This window comes from Plecotus auritus, assembly GCF_963455305.1.
Source record: "Plecotus auritus genome assembly, chromosome: 12".
Lineage (NCBI taxonomy): Eukaryota > Metazoa > Chordata > Mammalia > Chiroptera > Vespertilionidae > Plecotus > Plecotus auritus.
Window position 1 is genome coordinate 26,059,844 of NC_137778.1, and position 25,715 is coordinate 26,085,558.

General features: G+C 39.2%; 1 protein-coding gene across 1 annotated transcript; it reads left to right on the forward strand.

Annotated features, from left to right (window-relative positions):
• Window positions 1–708: 708 nt before the first annotated feature.
• On the forward strand, window positions 709–11,016 carry TNFSF18 (TNF superfamily member 18; the record flags this gene model as incomplete). The annotated part of the gene is made up of 3 exons (XM_080648843.1): window positions 709–864; window positions 8,680–8,710; window positions 10,670–11,016. 3 exons carry the CDS (start codon window positions 709–711, stop codon window positions 11,014–11,016), a joined length of 534 nt encoding a protein of 177 aa, XP_080504969.1.
• Between the last annotated feature and the right edge of the window lie 14,699 nt (window positions 11,017–25,715).

Consider the following 25,715-nt stretch of genomic DNA (forward strand, 5'->3'; position numbering starts at 1 on the left):
TGTTTTTGGAATAGAGTGCAAGATCAGACTGGGGGACAGGGTGTGAGATAGTACCCTTTTGTATGATAACTTTATTTCTGTTTGATTCCCACAGTGAATTATCAGGGTTTCCAAATAGTGAGGTTTTAGAGAATTGAGCTTGTTGTGGTTATATGTATTTCATATCAAATTCCAGTATCACCCTTGGTGCTTGCTAGAGACGACCTCAGAAGGAACATATTTTATCTACTAGAAATTAATGAAACTCTATTTTACCAAACCATGCATCCTAGGCTTCCTAACTTCTCACCCCCTTGCCTCACAATATTATAATATCTGAGGTATGAAAGGGCCTTATGTTGGACTTTATTTCTTCTTACAAAAAATAAATTTATTTGGAAATAATTTTTAATTCTGCACAGCACTGTATTTCCTCTTGCTTTGGGAAAGAATTTTTTCCTTTCAAACTTCCCTCGTGTTGTTTTTTTTTTTCATCCTCTTTGTGTTGGCTTTTATGAAGACTTCCGTTCTGCTGAGTGAACACATTTGGCTTGGTACCAAATGAGAGTCAGCACTTAGCCTAGAAGTATCGTTTTTCCAACAAGACAGAATAAGGGAAACCCCGCCTCTTACACCCACTACTAATTACCATAGGACAAAATCAAGTCGTTGCATCACTGGCTCATCATTCATGAATTTCTGCTTCCACGGCTCTCATTTCTGCAGAGAATGAGTTTGAGACACATGGAGAATATGCCTTTACACCATGCAAGCCCTCCAGGAGCACAGAGGCCATGCTGGAAGCCATGGGTCTTCTCAGCACTGGTTATTGTGCTACTAGTCTGTTCCTTCAGCACAGTAGCCTTCACTCTTTTCCCACTCAAGGTAAGGAGATAATAGTACCTGAGATTGCTATTGGTTATAATCCTTTTGTCTTTTGTAAGTCTGGTATTGTCATTGCCACTCAGTATTGTTAGAGCTAATTGAAAGGGACATGGAAGTGAAGATAATCTAATTTGTCATGGCATATGGCTTTAGTTTAGAGGCTTATCTAAGTGTCATGAAATGAATGGTACTAGAAAATGCTAAATGTTGGTGGCAGAACTGAGTTAGATGGAGAAAACTGCGTAATTAAATCAGTCATTTAACAGATGTCTGTGGAGTACTTTTTCCCTTTTTGGAACTTTGCTAAATAAATTTTCTTGGTGGAATGAAAAGATGTAAAATATGTTACTTGCTCTCAAGGAATGGGATGCAAACTGTAGTCTAATGGAGGGAAGGGACATAAAAAGATGGTGGAAGATGGAATAAGGTAAGTGACAGGTGGTTAGTGTATCTTTGAGGAGGGAAATGGCATTGAACTAGGAGTAAGAAGATCTGGATTCTGGTTCTAGGTCTCCCAATAACTAGCTATATGAATTCTCATTGTTAATTTATTCATCTGAAAAATGGTGGTAGGAGAATGGATTTACTTATTATAAAGTCCCGTTCTAGTTGTAAGATACAGTGATTTATAATTCATCTAAGGGTGGTATAGAATATAAATGCTTTAGAAGTTCAAGGGGGGCAATGGCTTTGGGCTAGGGTGATCAGGAAGGCTTCATGGAGGAAGGGTGAAACACATTCCTAATTGGGAAGCCCCTGATGCTTATCAGGAATTTCCCATTGAGCTCCAGCCCAAGTTGTGGGTCTAGTGAAGAGAATGGAGATTCTTTAGGTTTTTATTAGGAGTTTTTCTGACTGTTGACTGCATAGCACTGAGCAAAAAAGAAATTAAAAAATGCTTTATGTCATTTAGGATTTAGCCCATTTTAAGGTATGTTTGAAGATTCTGAGCCTTGGGGAGAATAAGGTGATACATACTCATTTAAGAAAGGACTGTGATGTGAAATAAGGAACTGCTGAAACATTTTTCTTAGGGAATTGGCCAGCAAAGATTTCAAAGATACAGTTCTCCAACTTAAGATATTTGAAAGCAATGGAGAAAAAATGTAGGAGCAAGCAGTACACTGTAGTTGATGTTGAGGTAAGTGTAGCTTTCCCCCAATTTTTATACAATAGCCCATTATTCAGTATTGCACAGGGATAGACAAGTATACAGAGGCATTTATAACCACATCACTCTCTCAGGGAAGGTATCAAGCAATAGTCTGAATTTTCTAGAGCAGTGAAGCTTTGAGCAGAAAGAAGAGAATTGTCAGTTCTGAGTGTTTAGATTTCTGAAGAAGGGGAAGGATGAGAATATAGCAATAGCTTAAATTTAGAAGTACCTTTTCCTCCCAAAAACCACCAAAAATCAAGTCTCATTAGCTAGATGACCTTGAAGAACATAGGACATGTTATGTGTCACCCGTCCCTGCACATGAATGGGGATCCAATGCATAGCAGAGGGGGAAAATACCTTTTTTAAAGGCACACAGGAGCTCTTGCAAAAAGGAACAGAGGAATTTCAGGGGCATGGAGGATCTGATACCTCTTACCAGAACTGAACTTGACCAGTCTCATATGCTTGAGCTCTGATTCTGGATTCTCTCTCCCAGACAACACATAGCTTCTCAATGAAAAGTTCTGCCCCTAAAGAAATAGCCCAGAGTTTGTTCCAAATTTGGAGATGTTTCATATTGTTCTGAAAGGATGCCATGATGGTGTATTTCCTATGGGAACAGCCAAGGCCTGGTTGACAATACCAGGTCGTGTGCTCCACTTTCCATTGACTGCACTGCCCTTTCCTTATTGACCACAAACAAGTATACTTGAAAAAGAGGCCTGAGTAGCTGGCGGAAGGTGAGTCATTATGACAGGGCTGCTTCCACCTTCTCACAAGACCCATGAACCTTGGAGTTTAGATTATTTTAATTCGCACACTTGTTTTCATATACAACATTCCACTTCCCAGCTTCTCCAGGCACTAATTCACCAAGCTTTAGACAGGAAGATTGGCTCCTTCTAGACCAACAGAAATTTCTTTGGGAGAACATTATTTTCATTTCCCTCCTTCTTCTTTCAGAAGACAGTCAACTGAAAAGGATTGGCTATGAGCCCAATCAATTTCTTTTTTTTAATCTCTTTATTTTTTTTTTTAATTTTTTAAATTTCTTTATTGATTAAGGTGTTACATATGTGTCCTTATCCCCCCTTTCCGCCTCCATCCCCCCCCCACTCATGCCCTCACCCCCCTGTTGTCTGTGTCCATTGGTTAGGCTTATATGCATGCATATAAGTCCTTTGGTTGATCTCTCCCCCTTACCCCCACCCTCCCCTACCTTCTCTCTGAGGTTTGATGGTCTGATCGATGTTTCTCTGATTTATGCATCCCTATGTTCATAGCAGCACAATTCACCATTGCTAAGATTTGAAAACAGCCTAAGTGCCCATCAGCAGCCTAGTGGATTAAAAAACTGTGGTATGTCTACACAATGGAATACTATGCTGTGGTAAAAAAAGGAGTTCTTACCATTTGCAACAGCATGGATGGAAATGGAGAGCATTATGCTAAGTGAAATAAGCCAGGCAGAGAAAGAGAAATATCACATGATCTCACTCATTTATGGAATATAATGAACAACATAAACTGATGAACAAAAATAGATCCAGAGACAGAGCCCAATCAATTTCAACCCCTCAGTGAAAATAGCCTCACAGAAGTTGTCCCTAAAACACCAAATGTTCAGGAGGGTCCCCTGTTTCAATGAAGGGGGAAGTTGTGCTTCTACTTAAAAGCAGAGTAGATTCTGTTTCCAAAGGATGATCTGATGAAGGTTGGATTGGAGAAAGAATTATTAAGCTTTGGCCATTTGAACCCAACGATGTGAATCTTGGCTTAAATCAAATGGGGTTACAAAAGCAACTGATCCTCTTCATCAAAAATGAACTAAATTCAACCAAGCTGAAAGCCCCATATGCTTCTTTAGAAGTGGATATTTGCTTCTTCCAGATATTACCAGAATTATAAATAGAAACTGCCCCACAGAGACCTGTGAGTCAGACAGGTTTTGTTTGGATCTCAGACTGGTTGGCCTCTTATCAGCTGCATGACCTTGGGCTAGTTACTTAATCTCTTTCATACAACAAATGAGCATGCTGTCAATTCTCATTTTATAGAGTCGTGGTAAGGATTAATGAGACAGAACAGTGTCTGACCCATAAATAGCCTTTCAGCACATTGTAGTGGTTAATATTTGCACCATTACTATTAATGACAGTACAGTGAATATAAATTTCAAAAGACTTTAACAATATCGGTATTCCTTGCTTATCTATTTCACTTCCTCCATCAAAGACTGTACCTCACTGCCAAATACTAGTAGATGATTTTTGTGACTGGACAGATTTTCATTGGTGGTAGTAAAATACAATGGTGGTTTCTGGATCATATATACTAGACATTACAGCAGCCCAAGTGACAGTCTTTAGGATGTCTGTCTCTGGCCATTAGTCTATGACCTTAAGCTTCTCGACACTCTTTAGACATGAAAGTACAGAGCACAGATACTATCTGCGGCTCTTACATCAGCATCCATTTATATTTAGATTGTTACGCAATTGCTCCATGAATGCAGTCATCTTTCTAGAAAGATTATAAACTTCTTAAGAAGCAAGTGCCATAAATTACTTTTGTTTCTCCTGCTTATAATGCTGTATAGTGTTGGGAACAGAGCTGCTTAAAGTTTTATTCAATTCTTTATTATAATCAGCATCATTATCAATATAGCTAATATTAAATGAGCAGGATTAGACACAGAATATCTGGGTAAAGCCCTTCACAAGAATAACCTCATTTAAACCATGACCAATTTCAATGAGCTAGATGCTATTATATTTCTCATTTTATAAATGAGGAAATAAAGTTAAGGGTCTCCCTATCACATGCTATCATGAGTTAAACTAAATGGAATTTCAACATCTCTTCTAAGAAATCCCAAGATGCGGATGAGATAATTGCAAAAGCGAAAACAATAATAGGAATCTAGTGATTCATTATAAAATAGTGACTTTCAAACATTTATTTTTATTTTTTTTATTAAGGTATTATATGTGTACATATCTTACCATTTCCCCCCCCACCCCACTCCCATACATGCCCTCACCCCCCAATGTTTTGCATCCGTTGGTTACTCTTATATGCATGCATATAAGTCCTTCAGTTGATCTCCTATTTCCCCCACCTCTCCCTAACCTTCCCGCTGTAATTTGACAGTCTGTTTGATGCTTTACTGCCGCTGTATCTATCTTTTTGTTCATCAGTTTATAATGTTTTTCATTATCCCAAAATGAGTGAGATCATGTGGTATTTTTCTTTCATTGACTGGCTTATTTCACTTAGCATAATGTTCTCTAATTCCATCCAGGTGCCTACAAATGGTAGTAATTCCTTCTTTTTTTATGGCAGTATAGTATTCCATTGTGTAGATGTACCATAGTTTTCTGATCCAGTCATCTGCTGATGGGCACTTAGGCTGTTTCCAAATCTTAGCTATTGTAAATTGTGCTGCTATGAACATAGGGGTGCATATATCCTTTCTGATTGGTGTTTCTAGTTTCTTAGACTTTCAAACATTTAGAATGCACCCCTCCACTGAAATAAAAATGTTTTCTACTTTGATTTCAATCCCAAAATATATGCTATTATACATTATATACAAGCACTAACACTATGTATATTAAAAAGATACACAAAATAGAAATTATAAGGGTGAACCAAATAATATGCTTAATGTAGTTTATTCACAGTGCAAAACCATCTTGCTTTTATCAAAGTATTATATTTTATAGAATATGTTTATAACAAATACTTCTAAAATAACTGAATATTTTAATTTGTTCAATATATTACTTTTATTTTCTTATATTAGTTTAACATTTTATGATATAATAATTTGAAGGTTCTATTCTAAGTTAATGTACTTTGATTCATGGTTTTGTCTGCCATAACTAAAAAAATGACCTCACAAAGAAATGTAGATCAAAATGGAAAAATGCATTCTTTAATGTGCTTATCATGCTAAATTTCTTTTTAATCCTCACCTGAGGATATGTTTTTATTGATTTTTAGAGAGAGAGAGGAAGGGGGAGAGAGAAAGAGAGAGGGTGAGAAAGAAACATTGATGTGGAAGAGAAACACAGATTCATTGCCTCCTATATGTACTCTAACTGGAGGTCAAACCTGCAACCTAGGTGTCCTGACTGGGAATTAACCTACAACCTTTTGGTCTATGGGACGATGCTCCAACCAACTGAGCCTGAGCTAACACTGACTTTTTAATCCCCATTCAGTGTTGCAAAGATTTTATGTTCTTAAAAATTTAAATAAAGTTGGCCCTTATTCCATTCATGCTTTTCCTTCCTTCCTTCTGCAACTTAAATTCCATGGTTTACAATTATAAACCCAACCTTGCATTAACCCACTCACTTTTTTCTCTCTTTCTTAATTATATTCTAGAAAATTGTATGAGAAAAAAATAAATTGGAGGGATTTTGGTGTAAGGGAGAACAGAAAATTATATTCTGACAAATTTCTCATCCTGGAAAATTGTCAACATTGATTAAACCCAGCTTCTCTGTGTCTTTCACAGTTGAATACAGCTAAGGAAAAACACTTTGTTGAAAGGTCTTAATTTAAATTTATGGCCACTAACTTCAAATAGGACTTCAGAGTTGCAAAAAGCTACCATCTCTACAGTCCATTATTTCTCCTCTATTGGACTAGTTCATTCCTTTGATTTCCTTTTAAACATCCAATGTCTCTTCCCCATTCTCTCACCTGATATCTTTGCCTCCAGGTTCTGTGAACAAATAGACAAGACAGGAAAGAGTTCCCAAGCTTCCCATCATATCCATCACTCACCTGCTATTTTGTCAATGTATAATGTGTTTTCCTCTTGTCACTATGTATGAATTGTTCATGAACCTATTTAAAGCCACCTGTGAACTTCTTTCTGTCTCCTATTACCTACTCAAGTACATTGCTCCAACAATGATCTAGCTCTTTCACATTACCCCTCTCCACTTTCCTGAAACATTCCCATCAAATGGCAACAGAGAACCATGGTGTCATTTTTCTCATATGCAAACAAGCAAAACAGCCAGCCAGCCAACCAACCAACCAACCAACCAACCAACATCTTTGACCTCCCATCAAGGATACATTCAATTTTTCTGTTCTCCCTTAAAGCAAAATCCCTTCAATTTATTTTCTTCTCACTTACTTTTCAATTCATTCAAATGAAGTTTCTGTCCTCATCACATTACAGAGCCACTTTCATCAAGGACCCCAGTGACTGCCATGCCCATCTGTCAATTCTCTGTCCTCTTCTTTCTTGACCCACCAACAGCATTTGACATAGCTGATCACTCCTCTTTCCTGAAACACTTTCTTCTCTTGGTTTCCAAATATCACACTATCTCTGTTTCCTTTCTGAATCACTGGCCTCTCCTTCTTAACCTCCTTTGCTGGTTCTTCCTCATTCCCTGACCTCTAAACATTGCAGTGTCCCAGGACTCCTCCCTATCGACACTCACTGACTTGATGATTTCATAGTCTCCTGTCTTAAAGCATCACATGGTAGCTGAAGACTCCAAACTTATATCATCAGAACTCCATAAAGTCCATCTTCATAGATCCAACTGCCTACCTGACTATCCTACCTAGATATTTAATAAGCCTCACACACTGGACATGTCCCAAAGCAAACCCATGGTTCTTTTTGTTCCCATAATTTACTCTTCTTAAGTCTTGCTCATTTCAATAATTCTTTCCAATGATTCAAACCCCAAATCTTGGAGTCTTCTTGGACTCCTCTCATTTTCTCATCCCATATGCATGTCAGGACCTCTGTTGGCTCTATTTCTGATCACTTATCACCATATCCACTGCTAGAACCTTGGTTGGAGGCACTATGCTTTCTTGGCCAGATGACTACAAGGATCTCTTAGATTGTCTCACTGCTTTTGCCCTTGCCTCCCTTAATTTATTCCTAGCAGACAAAAAAATCTTATAAAAGAAAAATGTGCAACATCTTTAAGTTCAAAAAGTCTTTTAAGTACTTTGCCATATGGAAACCAATACACTTTACACAGTACAATTTTTTTGTTATACTTTATCTCAATACAAGTATTTAAAGCATGTAAACTGTGGTATGTTGCAACAGTTTGAAACTGAGGTCTTCTCAGGGTATTTCAGTTATTATATATGACACGTGATTGTCAAATATTAAATAAGGGTGGCTTTATTGACCTGAGTTATAAATATTTCTATTGCTTAATTTCTAATTATTTAAAATAAAAATAAACATAAATAGAAATTCTATTACTTTATTCTCATATGCCAAGGGATCACCTTGTGTAAGCACTGGGGTGTGGAAAGTATTGTTTATAGAAAATTTCTATAGCCTGAGAGGAAGAAAGTTCAAGATCAAATAGTTGTCCTGTGGGTAGAGGTTAGGTGGATGGAATGAGACCTTAATATTTGCCTAGAAGGTCCAAAAGGGTAGCTAGGTAATAAAAGGTAAAGGACGAGGTCAGCCATCTGTAAAGGGAAGCTGAGAGAGACGAGATGAGACGGGGTGGAAGGAGGAAATTTTTTTTTTTTAACTTGGTTAGCAAAAGAAGTTTGCTTCAGGAATATGAAGCTCTAAATAACCAATTAAGAAAGTTGTGACACCGTCATTATCCTGACCAATTTTTCTTTTTCTTCCCCTACAGGTAGTCAGTGAGCCCTGTGTAGCTAAGTTTGGTAAGTAACCTGTTTTGCATGCTTCCTTTTTACTTTTTGTAGTATTTGATGCAAGAAGGCACAATCCAATGCAGTTGAGGAAGCCTTTATCCTATTTTATTCATTCTTCAGTTACTATTTATAACTGCTCATCATGTGCCAATCAGTTGTCTAGGAACTGAGGATTCCAAGGTCACACAGATAGACCAGCATGAAGCTAATATCAAGGTCATATCTCTGGGCAGGAACGCATATCACTCTTACAGGCCTGGGAATCTGAGATCCAGGAACCTAATTTAATTCAAGGTTTTATATAAACACACTATTCAGATTTCTACAATTTTTCTCTCTGACAAAGTTAAAGTCCTTCTCACATTTCACATACTGCCGGTATTCAGCAGAGTGTGTGTGTGGGGTGCTAATTTTATTTCTAAATGTATAGAAGAAGAATGAGTGTTGGGGGGAAGGAGTGACCACTTCCTCTGCTCCTTTCTCTTTTCCTCTTAGCTCCTGAATCACTTTCCCTTATAGTGACCTGGTATTTGCTTATAAAACACACTAAAGTATACAGCTAAATTGAACCTTAGAATATGTCTTAGAATACATACAAAAATAAAAATAAATGCATTTTGGATTGTTTATATGTACGGGCCAAACCCGTACTTTCAGCTGAGAGAAAATATTTCTAGAGATAACTGCAACTCCTGCTTCCTATACAGCGCAAACTGCCAGGCTCCCCAGGCTCCTAGGAATTAAAAAATCCCTTCTCACTGGTCTCTGTCTTTGTGATTATTTTTGCTTTTCTAGTGAATGGAGTAGAATTCATGATATGTTTGAAATTCCTTTTGATGTGGTAAAAGTTGAGGACTTCAATTGGTTCCAAGGTGGTCTGTGAGTGGCCCCTGTCACAGAACTAAATAAGAGAACCAGTGACACTTCTTCCTGGTGACTTGCTTGCCCCTTGACTATGCGTGCTACATGTCAAGCAAGAGGAAATTTACTGGACTCTGGGATTGCCCATACCGGGAGACTTTGCTTCTTGCTCCAATGATCTTTCCTTTACGATCCTTCAGAATCTATGCTCAGAGGTGTACATACACATATAAATAAGAATTTAAGTCAATGTGTTATTTCTTCCAGGGTATTTTCTTATCAAAATTCTTTCTACTTATGAGATAAAGGCTTTTCCCCCATAGCAAAAATTATGGAGAATTAGTGAACAGGCCAGATAAATATTTTGGGTGGTAAAAGCATTTCCTGGGCCTCTGAAATCACACTTCTGTATACAATCAATTAACAATAGTAAAATATGTAAATTCCATATATACCTATGAAAATAAATGACTAAATCTTGACCCTTTCCCTACCCCCTGTGATAACATTAAGCTAGGGATACTTATATTTAAACAGTCAAATTATTTCCATTTTTAAACTGACAACTTTACCCAGTAGCTATTTTTGGAGGATTTGGCTAGTGATATCTCAAGGGGTTCTTGAATGATATATACCCATAAACTAATGAGAAGACCATGATTATAGATTCATGAGGAAGGTCTCATTGATAAAGTGACACACAGTAAACAGTACTTACATAGAAAACCATGAACACACTTCCTGGACTGCTATCCCTGGTTATCAGTCCTGGTACATAATTCCTCTCTCCCTCTCTCCTTCTTTCTTTCTTTCACATATACTCATCAATGAGAGATATAATGCCACCTAAAACTTAACCTCCTTTCTCCGTTCCAAATCCATTTCCTTAGAATTTCCCAAGTATGTGAAGCATTTAGGATTTGCAATTTCTCTAAAACAAGGAACAGCTAGATACTTAATATACTCAAATTGTGGCTGGAGATGATCAGTATAGACCAGGTAAAGAAACAAACTATAAGGGGGAAAGAACTATATAACCAGGAAGATGATGGAATAATTAAATAATGATGCTTTCCATTTTCCCCCTCCCTTGTAAATTTCTTACAGGACCATTGCCTTCAAGATGGCAAATGGCATCTCCTGAGCCTCCTTGTGTGAGTCAGATAGCTGACTGGGAGCTGAGGATACTTCAGGATGGCTTGTATTCCATTTATGGCGAAGTGGCTCCCAATAAAACCTACAAGGAACCAGCTCCTTTTGAGGTGCGACTGCGTAGAAACAAAGGCATCATACAAGTTCTAACAAACAACGCTACAATCCAGAATGTAGGAGGGACTTATGAGTTGCATGCTGGAGATATAATAGACTTGATCTTCAATGCTGAACATCAGGTTCTAAAGAATAATACGTACTGGGGTGTCATACTGCTAGCCAATCCCCAATTCATCTCCTAGAGTCTTGATTTGGTCTCCCCATCCTCTTCAGCACATGCAGAGATCTGGTGGGTGGGTTGGAGGAGGCAGATTTTCAATGCCTAAAGTTTGGGTACACAAATCAACCAACAAAGAGAACTCCTCTGCAGATGAATTTTCATCTCTCATTGTCATCGGAAAGAGACTCAAAGGAAGGACCAAATACATTTGGTTACCCCTGGCATTGGGTTGGCAAAGACACTACTAATCCATAGTAAAATGAATATGGGTGGTTAAAGGGCAGAAGCTCCTCAAAGAGTCTTTGTTTAATCTTTGAATTCCTGGGTGGAAAAATGAAGTCTTATTCTAATAGGAGTCTTACTTGGTATGCTAAAAGGATCCAGCACTGTAGCCTGGCCTTGTTCTCATATTCTTGGTCTGTTTCACTTTATTCTTCCCATACTCCCAACTTCTGAGACCCTCCTAATAAAAAGCAGTCAGACTGGCAGGGTGGCCACAGATATGCCAATAACACCCCTCTTTAAATGCAATGATATTAAAGGATAGAGAACACTCTAGGAAGATACTGGGATAGGGACACAGGTGGCATGGAATGGAATGCACTTTATTTGGGAATTTCCCTTGATTTCATTCATCATACTCAGGATACAGGCTACTTTACAAAGCCAGTAGGTTGAAGAGGTCTTTCTGAACCTTCACATAGGGTTTCATGAGAAGTCGTTTGTATGTGTGTCTAAACATTGTCAATGGTAAAGATAGAGTAAGCATTAGTACTCACAATATCTCACCCAGAAATTGGTATTACCAATGCTGGATAATGTCCTGGAATTATTTCATGTATTTAGTTGACTATCCATGGTTTACAAAGTGCTTTCACATATCACATGGCAACTCTATAAAGTTAATGGGGCAGGTATTTGGGGGCACAACGAGAATACGAAGGCAGATGGAGCATAAGTAACTTATCTCAACCCACAGAACTAGTGATTAATGGGGCCAATGGGCTTCCCACTGCATCACTGCCTTAGCTTTAGAGTTGGTATTTCTGCCATCACGTTACAGATGGTAAAGTTTAGAGGTTCAATTTTCAGGAAGTATACTTCCATTCAGCCCAAAGGGGGTGGAGGAAAGCTATAACAGGTCTTTGCTTTCTTGACAAACTTCTTTTCCTTTCCCTGCTTGGAGCAAGGGGCATAGGGGTATTGCTCAGGGTTTACTCCAACCAAATCCCTTTCTTCACTTTGAAGAGCCTGTCTTAGTCAAATGTGTACAAACTCAACTCAATGGCAGCCTGCTAAAGTTTGGAACTCTGTTCAATTAATATGCTACTTGTGGGTTCTTTTTGAAAGCTATATAATATGATTATATATTAACCAAATTTAAAATATTTATGGATATTTATATAAAGCTGCATTATGTTAATTAATAGTGTCACATATAAAGCTAACTTAAGTATATTTGTATTGTGTATAACAGAAGTTGCTCTGGGAACAGGTTGAACCTGAGGCCAAGTTGTTTCTTAGTGTTTTTCTAAACACCATGCCTTGTCCATCTTGCATTCGTCTCAGGAAATTAAAGTTATATCACATTTATTTATGGAAACTTGGTGGAGTTGATCGTTATTAATTTATAAGCAACCGTCTGCTGGAATGGGTTGGCACCTGTTTGTGAGAGCTGATTGTTAAATTTTCGGAAGTTTTTCTATTTGGTTATTAAATATTGCCAAATTGACCATGGTGGGGTTAGTTATACCATGGGAATTAGCAAACACTACAAATCAGGTTTGTGTGTGTGTGGTGTTTTTTTTTGTTTTGTTTTTGTTTTTGTTTTTGTTTTTGTTTTTTTTGAGAGCCCATTTACCAGCACACCACTGTTTGTAAAAATCTCCTTCTTAATGATGCCTCTTTGCTTCTGCCTCATTCCTGAGGCAATCAAGGCAGACAAGGCAAAGAGTGAAATTATATTCCCAGCAAAAACCTCACTTGGTAGTGATTTCTCAGGGTGAGGAGAGGTCTCCTCAGGTACAACCAGAGAGATAACTACCAACAGATGATCTTTGGATGGCCCTGGGGTTGTAACTTCAGCTTTCGTTTTCAATGCATACTGTTTCCTCCAATAGTTACTTACATTTTAAACCTATAATAAAATGTATCTTGGCAAGTGGACTGTGACTGACTTATCTGTGGCTTATCAGACTACAATTAGCAAGCTACAGAACAGGAGGACACATCTGAAGATTCCTTGTGTATATGTAACACTGCTTGGCAAGTGTTAGGCTGAAGTGAGAGCTGGATGCAATTAGCTTTTGGTTGTAACCCAATTTCTAATGGGTTAGTCAGACAATTTCACTATCTGACTTCCATCCACCTCAACTCCACCCCACTCAACCTCGCCATCAAAGCTGTCATCAACCCTTCTCACACTAATTGTTATTACCTTCTATTTTGCCCCATCAAAGCTAACCTATACTGTGATACATCCCTGCAGAGTAAGTCTCTGCTTCTGAAGATAGCGATTAATTGAAAAGTGATGTAGTCTTGGGCATTTAATGGAGAAGACTAATTCCTTAGAGGCAGTATATCTGTTATCTTGAAGAAGAAATTCCTATATTTGTGTGATCTATATCAAAAAAGCAATTTCATCTGTAGAGGTGGGAGGACATTTTTATGTAGAAGCAAAAACCTTACTGACTTATGGTGAGGGGTCTGGGGATTGGCTTTAAGTAGAAGTTATAAATGATGCCCTGACAGGTACACTTTTCCTGATCTGAAAGGACATCTCTATATTTTGGGGTCACTCCACTGGTCATGACTCTCCTGTGAGTCCCACATCTATCCACAGGAAATCTGTGCACATGCGTTGTCCCTATAAACTCAGAGAATATGAGCTCAATGTGGCAAGATTCTCCCACCCCTACTGCCAAGGAGTTGGCCTCTCTCCCCAGATTTCCAGGTGGAGTCAGACTTTAGACTGCTGATGCAGGCACCAGTTCTCTATATCTCCCAATTGCAAGAAATAGATTTCAAAGCTCTTTTTAGGGCTCCCTTGAAGTCCTCCTATAAGGCTTAAGGTAAAACATTTAATTGTTTTTCATCTCCCTTGTGGGTGAGGACTCACACATGGCCACAGCTCTCTTTATAAATGTTATCACAACTTCTCCTTCTCCCCACTCCTTTTAGGTTCTTGGTCCAGCTGAAGTATCCTAAGAGCTGTGGGGAAGGGAGCTTCATTCCTTTTGTGAATTCTGCACACTGGTGGGGGCAACTATCTTACTCTCATTTTTATATCCAGGTACCCATCATATTATGCCCGAGTAAAACTGAGTCAGGAAGAGTCCCACTCTAACATCCAGTGATATGCTTCTAGGTCTAAAAGGGATCTGGGAGACCTCTAATAAAATGTGGAAGTACCAAAAGCCCCAAACCATCATCACAGGAGCAATAAAATACAGGCTTAATGCAAAGGCAGAGGGAGAAAAAATTATTATTCAAAAAAGTTAGACTTAAGAACATATTTACCCAGCATGTTTGAAAGAAAAAGTGATTCCTATGCCCCCTTCACAGTCTACTGCATAAACATGTTTAGGAATGAGGCCTAGGAATCAACTTTGTAACCAATTCTGATCCATAGTTATTCTTATGCACACTACAGTTTAAGAACCACTGCTTTATGGCATGCAACTTTATTTCTCCAAATATTTAAAAAGAGTCAAAGCTTCTAAACAAATAAACAAAATAAAAAGCAAAACAACAAGAAGAAAGTTGGTGATGCCCATGAGACTCACAATAACTCATCTCTCATCACAAAAGCAAATGGCCTTCTATCCTCTATTGGAATCTGAACAAAGGTCAGGCTCTTCACTTTTCCTAACTTAATGGCATCCTTGTCACTTGAACCTTGGCCATCTAAGGCAGTGGTCGGCAAACTGTGGCTCACGAGCCACATGTGGCTCTTTGGCCCCTTGAGTGTGGCTCTTCCACAAAATACCACGGCCTGGGCAAGTCTATTTTGTTTTTTTTTTTTTTTTTTTTTTTTTTTTTTTTTTTAAATATTTTATTGATATTTTCACAGAAAGGAAGGGAGAGGGATAGAGAGCTAGAAACATCGATGAGAGAGAAACATCGATCAGCTGCCTCCTGCACACCCCCTATTGGGGATGTGCCTGCAACCAAGGTACATGCCCTTGACCGGAATCGAACCCGGGACCCTTCAGTCCGCAGGCCGACGCTCTATCCACTGAGCCAAACCGGTTTTGGCTGGGCAAGTCTATTTTGAAGAAGTGGTGTTAGAAGAAGTTTAAGTTTAAAAAATTTGGCTCTCAAAAGAAATTTCAATTGTTGTACTGTTGATATTTGGCTCTGCTGACTAATGAGTTTGCTGACAACTGATCTAAGGCATACAAGCCTTGCCACAACAAATACTACATAATCTACCTATCAACCCTCAAATATTTATCTCTAATCCAAGTTGCTCTCCCTTCCCCCAGACTTACAAATCCAAATGTCTGCTCAACAATTTCACATTAGAGGTATAATGAACATCTCAAGTTCAACATGTCCAAAATGAGTATCTTAGTTCCCCCAAACCAGCTTTTCTTGGAGCTCCCACCTCCATTTTAATTATATTACATGGGTAAAAACATCTGAGTCATATAGTAACTCTTGACTCCTGCCATTCACCCATTTATCCTGTGAGGAAATCATATTGTCTTTACCTACAAAGAGAATCTGACCTCTTTTCTGCTGTGACTCTTGTCCATGCTACCAAGATTATTTCAATAACTTCCTAATTGGTTACTTTACTTCTACCTTTGTAATCAAACAAACTTGTTTTCAAATCCCAAATTTTGCCATTTACTACTTATTTGGCTCTTGGAGAAAATGTCTACCCTCTCTGAGACTCAGTTTATTGTTTGTTTTGTTCATTCAATGCCTGACATGTACCGTGTTTCCCCGAAAATAAAACATCCTCCGAAAATAAGACCTACTTACAGGTTTCCTTCTGAGTGAAATATAAGGCATCCCCCTGAAAATAAGGCCCCCAGGCTCTGTCTCAGAATGAAAATTAATTTACCGTAAACTGGTTGCTAGGGCCACCCTGACTGGCGTCTAGCAACCAGTGACGTTACGGGGAGTCCTGACGTCACTGCTGTGTGGAGGCGGACCGGAGGTCGGAGTGAGCGGTGAGCGTGGGGCGGGAGAGAGGAGGAGACTTTCGCAGATGAGTGTAGAAGAACAGGAGGATTAGAGCAGACGGGACGCGGCAAAAGTGGTGAGTGCTGGTCTGTCTCTGGTGACACTACCTGATGCTCGCGGCCACCTTCATGATGACTGAAGGTTCTCAGTCAGTGGCAGACCCTTCTCCAGCCCAGATCCAGGCCCCAGCAAGCCCAGTGACAGTCCCCAGGCAGGCCCCAGGGGGTAAATGTCTGATAAAGGGGTAGGGTGGATGTCTGGTGAAGGTGTTCAGTGGCACGAGGTGGGGGGAGGGGGATCACTTAAAATGACACAGGAGGATCAGAGGGGGCAATCAAAATGACACAGGAGGATCAGAGGGGACAATCAAAATGACACAGGAGGATCAAAAGGGGTTACTAAAATGGTAATCCCCCCTCTGATTCTCCTGTGCCATTTTGATTTCCCCCTCTGAGCCCCCCTGTGTCATTTTGAGTGATCCCCCTCCCCCCACCTTGATACCCCAATTCCTTTTTTTTTACCCCTAGAAATGAGCACAAAAAGAAAAAGCTACTCCGTGGAGTACAAGAAAGGAATCATGGAAGACTCTTGGGGCCAAAATCTTACTGCTTTCTGCAAAGAGAAGATGTTGAGTATCTGATTGATCCGAAAATGGCGAGCAGAGTATGGTAACCTCATTGAACAAGTGGACAAGGGAAATGCTAAAAAGCGCAAGTGTGGATCAGGTCGGCAACCATTATTTTCCGAGCTGGAAGACCTGATCTGTGAATGGGTTGTTGACAGGAGAGCAAAGGCTTTGGTTGTGAATAGGGCTCAGATTCAAGAATTTGCCCTTGCAATGGCACCACAGTTTGACATAGCCCCCGAAGACTTCAAAGCATCACAACACTGGCTGGATAATTTCCTTCAGCGAAGTGAACTGTCTTTAAGAAGATCTACAACATTGTTTAGGTTGGAAGATACTCAAGTTATTAAGCGAACACTTGCATTCAAGTCCTTTATTGATGATGCTGACTTCTCTAAATACAATCTTTCCAACATGATTGCTATGGATGAAACTGCAGTGTTTATGGCCCAATCATCTCAAACAACAATTGAACAGCGGGGTGCCTCCTTAGAGTACATTCCCTCCACTGCTTACGAAAGTGCACGTGTTTCCTGTATTTTGGCAATTCGTCTGGATGGCACTAAAATCCCACCTTTAATCATTTCTAAGGGCAAGAAGGAAAAGATTGAACGTGTTTTGGGCATTTTTATTCCTGAAACTGAAAAAGCCTGGGCCACACAAGCAGTTATAAGGAAGTGAGTCGATTTAATGCTGCCACTTGTTATGCGAGGGAGCCAAAGAGGTCTGTGAGTCTGGGATGCAGCCAGCACTCACCGCGCTAAAGACATGAAAACATTTCTTCACGAAAGAAAAATAGATCAGATAATGATTCCTGCAGGAATGACGGCCTGTCTCCAGACTCTTGATATTGCAATAAACAAGCCATTCAAAGACAATTTGCGCATGGAAATTAATGACTACATTGAAAATAGAATGGAGAGAAATCAGCATGGAAACTTTGTGAAACCTAAACTGCAAGAAGTTGTGACTTGGGTGAAGAATTCATGGGAGAAAATCACTGACAGTTGCATTACAAATGCACTGCGAGCAGGCTACCTTGACAAGAAGTACTCATTTAAAGACAGTGCTATTGCTAAACATGAGAGATTTGGTCCACTGATTCTGAAAGAAATGGAGTCACAAGAAATTCACCAGGAAATTCAGGAATTGGATTGTTATGATGATGTTCCAGAAGATGATGACATGATTGTCACTGAATAAATGAATAAATTCTTGATACTGTAGGATTCACAGTTTGTCTGGTTTGTGTTGACAACTACCGTACTACCGTACCATATACAGGTAATAAATTTCCTTTATTTTCATTTAACAATAAATGTGTACCGTATTCTTCTTCATGGAAAAATAAGACATCCCCTGAAAATAAGACCTAGCGTGTCTTTGGGGGCAAAAATTAATATAAGACACTGTCTTATTTTCGGGGAAACAGGGTAGTTGAAATTTAAATATTTGCTAAACCAAATAATTTGAGAACAGATTTAAAATACCAACCAATATATGTAAAGTTCCTGATACACAGTAGACACCAAAATGGTGGCAGCTACTGATTTTCTTTTTATTAAAAATTTGGATTTATTCCTACATTTTTGAACTTTGTTGTTTTTCCCATTGAGATGTTTATTTAACATCTCTTTTGTTCTATCACCTTCTCAAGAAAAGGTAAGGCCCAAGATAGAAGTATTTTATTTATTCAATGCTCTATCACTAGCAATCAAAATCATACTTGGATCATTGAAATAATTCAACAAATATTGAAGGGAATGAACAAAAAAGATATGACCCTAGTTCTTGGTCAGAATGATCAGCAAGACATATGTTGCAAATAGCCTCTCAAAATGGTGTGCTAACTTCCATTCCTCTAGATTTTTTAAAAGTACATACATAAAACATTCTAGGTACATACATCAAAAGTGCTCAGTGAAAGTTGGCTGCTATCCCCGTTGTACCCATACCACCATACCGTCATGATGGCCATCTTTTCATTATCCTTGCTTCCCTAGAAAGTGGCATCCTAGAACCCATTAGCTTGCTTTACCATAGGAATGCTTTCACCAAATTTTAAGTAGAGGTTGTGCCTTTGGCTCTTATTAAATACTAGAGGCCCAGTACATGAAATCGTGGGCATGTAGCGTTCCTAGGGCCATGTCTGCCGCCCCACGACGCTCTGCAATGCTGCTGCTGCTGCTGCCCCGGATGGTCCGCAACACTGCTGCTGTCCCGTGACACTCCATAATGCGGCTTGCCGCTGCCGCCGCCCCGCCACACTGCTGCCGCACTGCAATGTTCCACAAAGCCCCAGGACACTCTGCAACACTGCCACCGCCCTGGGATGCTCCGCAATACTGCCGCTGCTCTGGGACAGTCTACAACACTGCCGCCACCCTGCAGCCCTCCGTGAGACGGCTGCTGCTGCTGTTGCCGCCGCACGAATCCAGTCCCCAGTCCCGCTCTGCTGCCACTCAGCCCGGTTCCCGTGGTTCCCTTTTGGCCATCCAGCGATGGGAGCCTGCAGGATTGGGGGAGGGACCGAGAGGTGGTCAAAGCACCTCATAGCGACTGGCCTATTGGTTGTTCTGGTCACGATGCCTGGCCTTTTATTATTATAGATTTGTATTAGAAACAGCTATGTGCATCTTCTCCAAAAATGGTTCTCAGAACAATGTTATTGTTGTTACATGTCACCTTTTATGGCAGACACATTAAAGAAAACTGATTTCTCATGAACTTGAAGTCATATCTCTATGGGGATTTTTCCTCACATATTTCTATAGAGCAATAAAGAATTTAGTAATATGTGAGATTTTGGCAAAGGCATTATTAAGTGTTTAGAACTTTGAATTTATTATTATTTGAAATGAATATTTTTGGGAATATGAACTGTGTTTTCAATCATAGGTGTTGTCAGATGCTGCCTTATATTGTGAGTTGCTTCTTCTACAAAGCTTTTCAGAGAGGTTATTTTCCAGAATGGTAAAATTATCATATCTGAAATCTAGTCTTCAGATTATAGGGCCAAAAACTAAATTTTATCAGTCTTAGAGTTTATAAATCTTTCAGGAACTGCATAACCAAACTCAGAAGACAGAGAGTTATAAATAGTATTGTTTGGAAATTTAAATTATAACCAGAGAGTTATTGGTAGCCATGGAATCCAAGCCAGAGTGGGTAGGTAGAGGATCCAAATGAATAATGGCCATGATACCAAACACTGAACAAATATTTCCTGAGGCCAATTATATCCCAGATATTATACTAGGTACCCAGAGGGGATATAAAATTGCAGAGATATAATGCCTGTTCTTAAGCAGTTTATAGTTTATCAGAGAAACAGATAGGTAAACCAATGATCAGAGGATTGTGTATATGATAATTGCTCTAATGGAAGTGTATTAGTCCATGAAAGAAAAGAAGGAGAACCTGACCAAGGACAATGACTTTGGTGATGAGGATAAGGAACAGATTGAAAGAAAAATTTATGACATAGAATCATCACACTTTAGTGATTGTGGTAGGCACCAATGGGGTTTTTGCTGAGCTCATAATAGTTTATCAGACTTCCTTATCCACAGGGGTGGGTTTGAGCAGCCTTATTTTCACCATGTAAGACCATTCTCTTAGCCAGAATTGACTTGTCCAGGATTAACTACCCTGGGGTGGTCTCTTGACTGGAAAAGATAAAAATTTGGGAGCTATGGTGGCTCATATTCCTCCTGTAAAGTGGACGGAGAAGCAGAGAAAGTTTATTTGGCTGAGACAAAAGAATGAGAGGATATGCTGAGAAAAGGAGAAGTGAAAGATGGGAAGAAACCCTACTGAACTGTTCTTGACCCATAAGGGTCCAGCTATGTTCCTGTCCTTGGATTCTATGAGAACCACTCTACCTTTATGACAAATCCCACCCTCTTCTTCCCCCACTCAGCTATCTTGGTTTCTATTAATTGAAATCATCTTTTTTATTTTTATTTTTTTATTGATTTCAGAGAGGAAGGGAGAGGGAGAGATAGAAACACCAATGATGAGAATCATTGATCCGCTGCCTCCTGCATGTCCCCCACTGGGAATTGAACCAGGGAGCCTTCAGTCCACAGGTCGACATGCTACCCACTGAGCCAAATCAGCTAGGGCTTGAAATCAGAGTCTTAATTAATACAGTACAGTGATTGAGTTGAGGTGAGGTATGAAGAAGAAGAAAGGACCTTATTTGGTACACTGAGGAGGATGGTGGTGGTGTTTTCATGGCCTGGGATAGGGAAGGAGAGAAAGTTTGGGTTGGATGAGATAATGAGTTCAGTTTTATAAATGCATAGTTTGAGATGTTTGTAGAATATCCCAGTGGGCATGACTAATAAGTAGTTGAAACTCAGGAGGTGTCACATGAGATGGGACAAATATTTGAAAGTCAGCAGACGTTAGGGTGGTATCACTGATGTGGATACAATCACCTTAAAGGGTCTGGAGTGCAAAGGGAACAAAGGACTGAGCCCTGGGAAACACCAACATCTGAGGAAAGGCATAGGAAAGGAATCCTGTGGAGAGGCAGCTCAGACCAATGAGGTCAGCTGGAAGAGTGGGTCCGCAGCAATAGGCTATGAGAGACTAAGAATGAGGGGATGATCAATAATGTTAGAGGCTCCAAGTCAAATACTATGAGGACTGAAAATTGCTCATTGGATTTTGCTAGTAGATAATTGTTGATGATGCCAGCTGGATCATTTTCAGGGCATAATGGAGGTGGGGAGGGGGGAGGATTTCAGCTTTCAAGGACTGAGGAACAAAAGGGAAATAGATCTGCCAGATGAACAGTAAGTGAAAGGTGAGACAATAAGTTACACTCTTTGTAGAAATTGGTTGTGAAAAGAAAAAAGAGGTGTGGAGAGTGGGTAATCTCAGGGCTAAGGGAGAGAAAGAGGCTTCTACCTGGCAGCCAGACTGGGTATTAATGTTGAGGTACCTTCTTTCCCGCAGAGTGCTGAAGACACGCATGAGCTAGCCTTGTGCATAAAATGAGCTGTGCAAATCCAGTTCCCTTTTTAAGGACTTTGATGTAGAATAAAGGAAACTACCATCTAGCAGTGGAGAGGAAGTCAGTCCCATGGAGCTGTTGATAGGCAGAAAGATTAAAGCTGATGTGAGAGAAAAAGCAAGTGCTGCTGAATGAAGAGAAGAGGGGGAGGAAAAGGCCATGAACTTGATGGAAAGAAAGTTGGAAATGTTCAATGCCAAGAGATGCTTTCGTTTCTGGTGTAATTTCAGTTCCTGTTCTGGGCTTTGGAAATAATTTTAACAAACACCCTTTCTCCTTGAGTTAGTGTAGATGGATGGATCTCTCCTTTTAACAAAATGAGGTCCATCAACTCTCTCAGATGTTTTTTCAAGATACTTTAAACCATCTGTTATTTTCTAAGTTGTTATGATCTCAGGGGAGACCACTGAGTACTGTGGTTATAAGATGGGTTTGGACTTAAACCTAAATTTAAATCCTGATTCTGCTACTTACACTTTGTGTGAGTTTAAGCAATTTATTTTCATCTGTAAAGTAAGGATAATTACTTCTACTGCATAGAATAGTTTAAGGCTTAAAATAAGAATGCATAAAAAGAGTTCAGCTCTGTGTTTGGTAACAAAAAGTTCAATAGCTGCCAATTATTTTTGTGTTATTATCAGTTTTCAACTAGCTATGTTAGTCTTTTCTCTATCTTAAATTTCTGTGGGTTTTTTTGTTGTTACTGTTTGTTTTTTTTTAGCATCAATGAGTTCCTTCTAGCAACCAAGTACATATTCAGTACTCTTCACACTTTATATATTTGCATACTGATGTTTGCATGGTGCTTGGAATAATGAATATTGAAAAGCTTTAATCTATATGGCTGGCTGGTTGCCTTTTTAAAATAGATCTTCTCTAGAAACATGGTTAAATGAAGGATATATTTTGTTTAAATATACTTTAAATTACAAACATAATGGTGACTCACTATATTTTATATAAAGAAAATATCTAATCATTCATTCATTCATTCATCTATATCAGTGGTTCTCAACCTTTCTAATGCCGTGACCCCTTAATACAGTTCCTCATGTTGTGGTGACCCCCAACCATAAAATTATTTTTGTTGCTACTTCATAACTGTAATTTTGCTACTGTTATGAATCGTAATGTAAATATCTGTGTTTTCCGATGGTCTTAGGCTCTCCAGCAGCGGTTCTCAACCTGTGGGTCGCCTAAGACCATCGGAAAACACAGATATTTACATTTCGATTAATTAACAGTAGCAAAATTACAGTTATGAAGTACCAACGAAAATAATTTTATGGTTGGGGGTCACCACAACATGAGGAACTGTATTAAGGGGTCGCAGCATTAGAAAGGTTGAGAACCACTGATCTATATACTCCCCAAATATTTCTCAAGGTTTTCCTAGGTACTAAGTACAGTTAGGTGCCACAGATAATGTGGAGATGTGTAAGACATGGTGATATAAGAAGCTACATCTAGTAAGAGACATGGATTCAAATCACAGAATTACAGAACAAAGATAATTCATCCCAAATATCTCATTTCCAAATGGGGAAACTGAGACACAGAGAGGCGAAAGAGTAATGCAGGGATCAGAATTGGGATTGTCCCAATCCTAGCCCTGTTTTTGTCCCACTATATCATTTAATACAATACAGAAAAAAGCAAGTGCTCTGATAAGCATTGGGCTGTAATAAAGGAATAACAAATGAGAGACAGGGAAGTGTTTGAATTCATGTGTGATGAAAAGTAGGACATAGGCCTCCAAGCAGAGGGCCAGATATGAGCAAAGACACTGAAGTATGGATGAGAACATGGATGGCCTTATGACCTGGGGAAAGTGCCACATGGAGGTAAGAGGTGAGAACTGATATCGGACCAAATTTCACGCTGCTACAGTACTACTCCAAGGCATCTCTGTTTTCCTATTAGGGGCTTTTAATTTTTTATTTTAGAAGTTTATGACTTGATGGGATCTGTTTCAGAGGAGGTAGCTCAGGTGGCGTGGAGAACAAGGTTGGGCAAGGCAGAGTGAGACCACCTTGAAGGCTACTGAGCTGGCCAGGTAAGGAGTGGCCAAAGCAAAAGGAAGCAAGGAGGGTCCACCAGAGGCGCAGTAAGGAGGAAACATGGATCTTGAGCAGTGACACGTAGTGGTCATAATGATGGTTTTAGTTGTAACTAAACACATTTTTTAATATTTTGGATTTCTTTGTTTTAGTAATACATGGATTGAATTATTTTCATTAAAACAATAAGATGCACTTTAAAGGTTTCCTAATTGAAATAACATAAGAGGGTGTTTTACAAAATCATTTAATGAGGTCAACAAAGCAGCCTCAAAATTAGTCCACATATCTTCCTCCCTGGGACCTCTGCTTCCACAATCCCCTAAGAAGAATTGACAACACTGTCCTGTGTGCCACTAGGGTATTGGATATATACTTGTTAGAATCATAAGTATTTGTATAAACATCTGTTTTTCCTAACCTACCGTAACCTCCTTGAGAACAGGAATATGCCTTTGCTTTGTTTCCCTCATATCTAGCTTAGTTCCTTATCTGTGTATTACCAAAGCCTTCTGTGAGCATTCCTTTCTTTCCTGGGTAACTCTGCAAGGTTCTTTAATCAACACAGTTATGAGCACATGCCTACTTAGAACATCAAGCAGTACACCTGTATGCATTTCTCCATTTATTTTTACAAGAATGGTAAAATTCCTTAGTAAAACCCACATTAGGTCTCAAAATTCCCTTTCTATACTAGCAAAACACATATGCCAAACAAGAAATGCATGAGGCTCTAAAATGATTTATAGATGAACCCATTCTGGTCCTAAATATCACCACTTCCTTTTCTGTGTTAAGACACTTCGAAATTTTCTATTTTGTGACCAACCACTTTCATCTGTAGTTTGTAGAATTATAAAACAGCTCATAGTTATTGAGAGCTCTCCAGGTGCTACACAGTCTTCTAAGCACTTTCTATGAAACCTTCACTACATAGATATAAGAATATCCTCTTATTCTCCCATTTTATAGATGGGAAACTAAAGAACAAAAATATTCAATAACTTGGTTAAGGTCACACTACACAAAGGAGCAAAGCCAGAATTCTACCTTAGCAGTCTAAATCCAAGCCAATTCTTTCAAACAGTCCACAATATTGTCTTTTATGGAATCCTCCCTCCTAAAATTGAAAATCTAAGTAACATTTATCAATTTTTAGTCTTCTAGAATTTCTCTAGTTCTCTACTGTCTGCAAAATTTGCCAGGCATTATGAAATCGTAATTGTATAAAACCATGAGTGATGATAAAGGGTGTGCTCTTAATCCATGTTGCACAATGTATGCTCTTAAAACCCAATTGACAGGCCTCAGTCCTCGGGACCCCACTGCCTAATGTAAACATGTATGCAAGCTTGCTCTAGGCCAGTCACCCAGTACCCAGCAGGACAGGTACTTGAAGCAAAGTTCCTGACTGCTGGTTTGATCCTATTTCTACTAAGCCTCCATTATGGGCTTACGTAGAAAGAGCCAACACTCACTTGGTTTCTTATATGATATTTTGAAGGATTAGAATAAATTTTAAGAATGTGGAAAGATATAGCACCACTGAATTAAAATAGTATCTTGGAAAAAGATTGGCCTCTCAACCTTTATTCCTGTCTTCATTCACACGGAGTGGGAGTGGGAGTAACTGGTGTGTTCCATTGAAGGTTCTGTTGATGCAATCCTGAAGTTGTAGGCAGATAGAAAGGTCAGTAGTTCCTTTTCCAGAGTTGCTGTTAGAGGATTTTCCCTGTCACTTTTTTCCACTTCTGCTTTTATAATGAAAATCGAAAGACTTATAGGAAAAACAAGAGCAAGGGAAAAATTTGCAC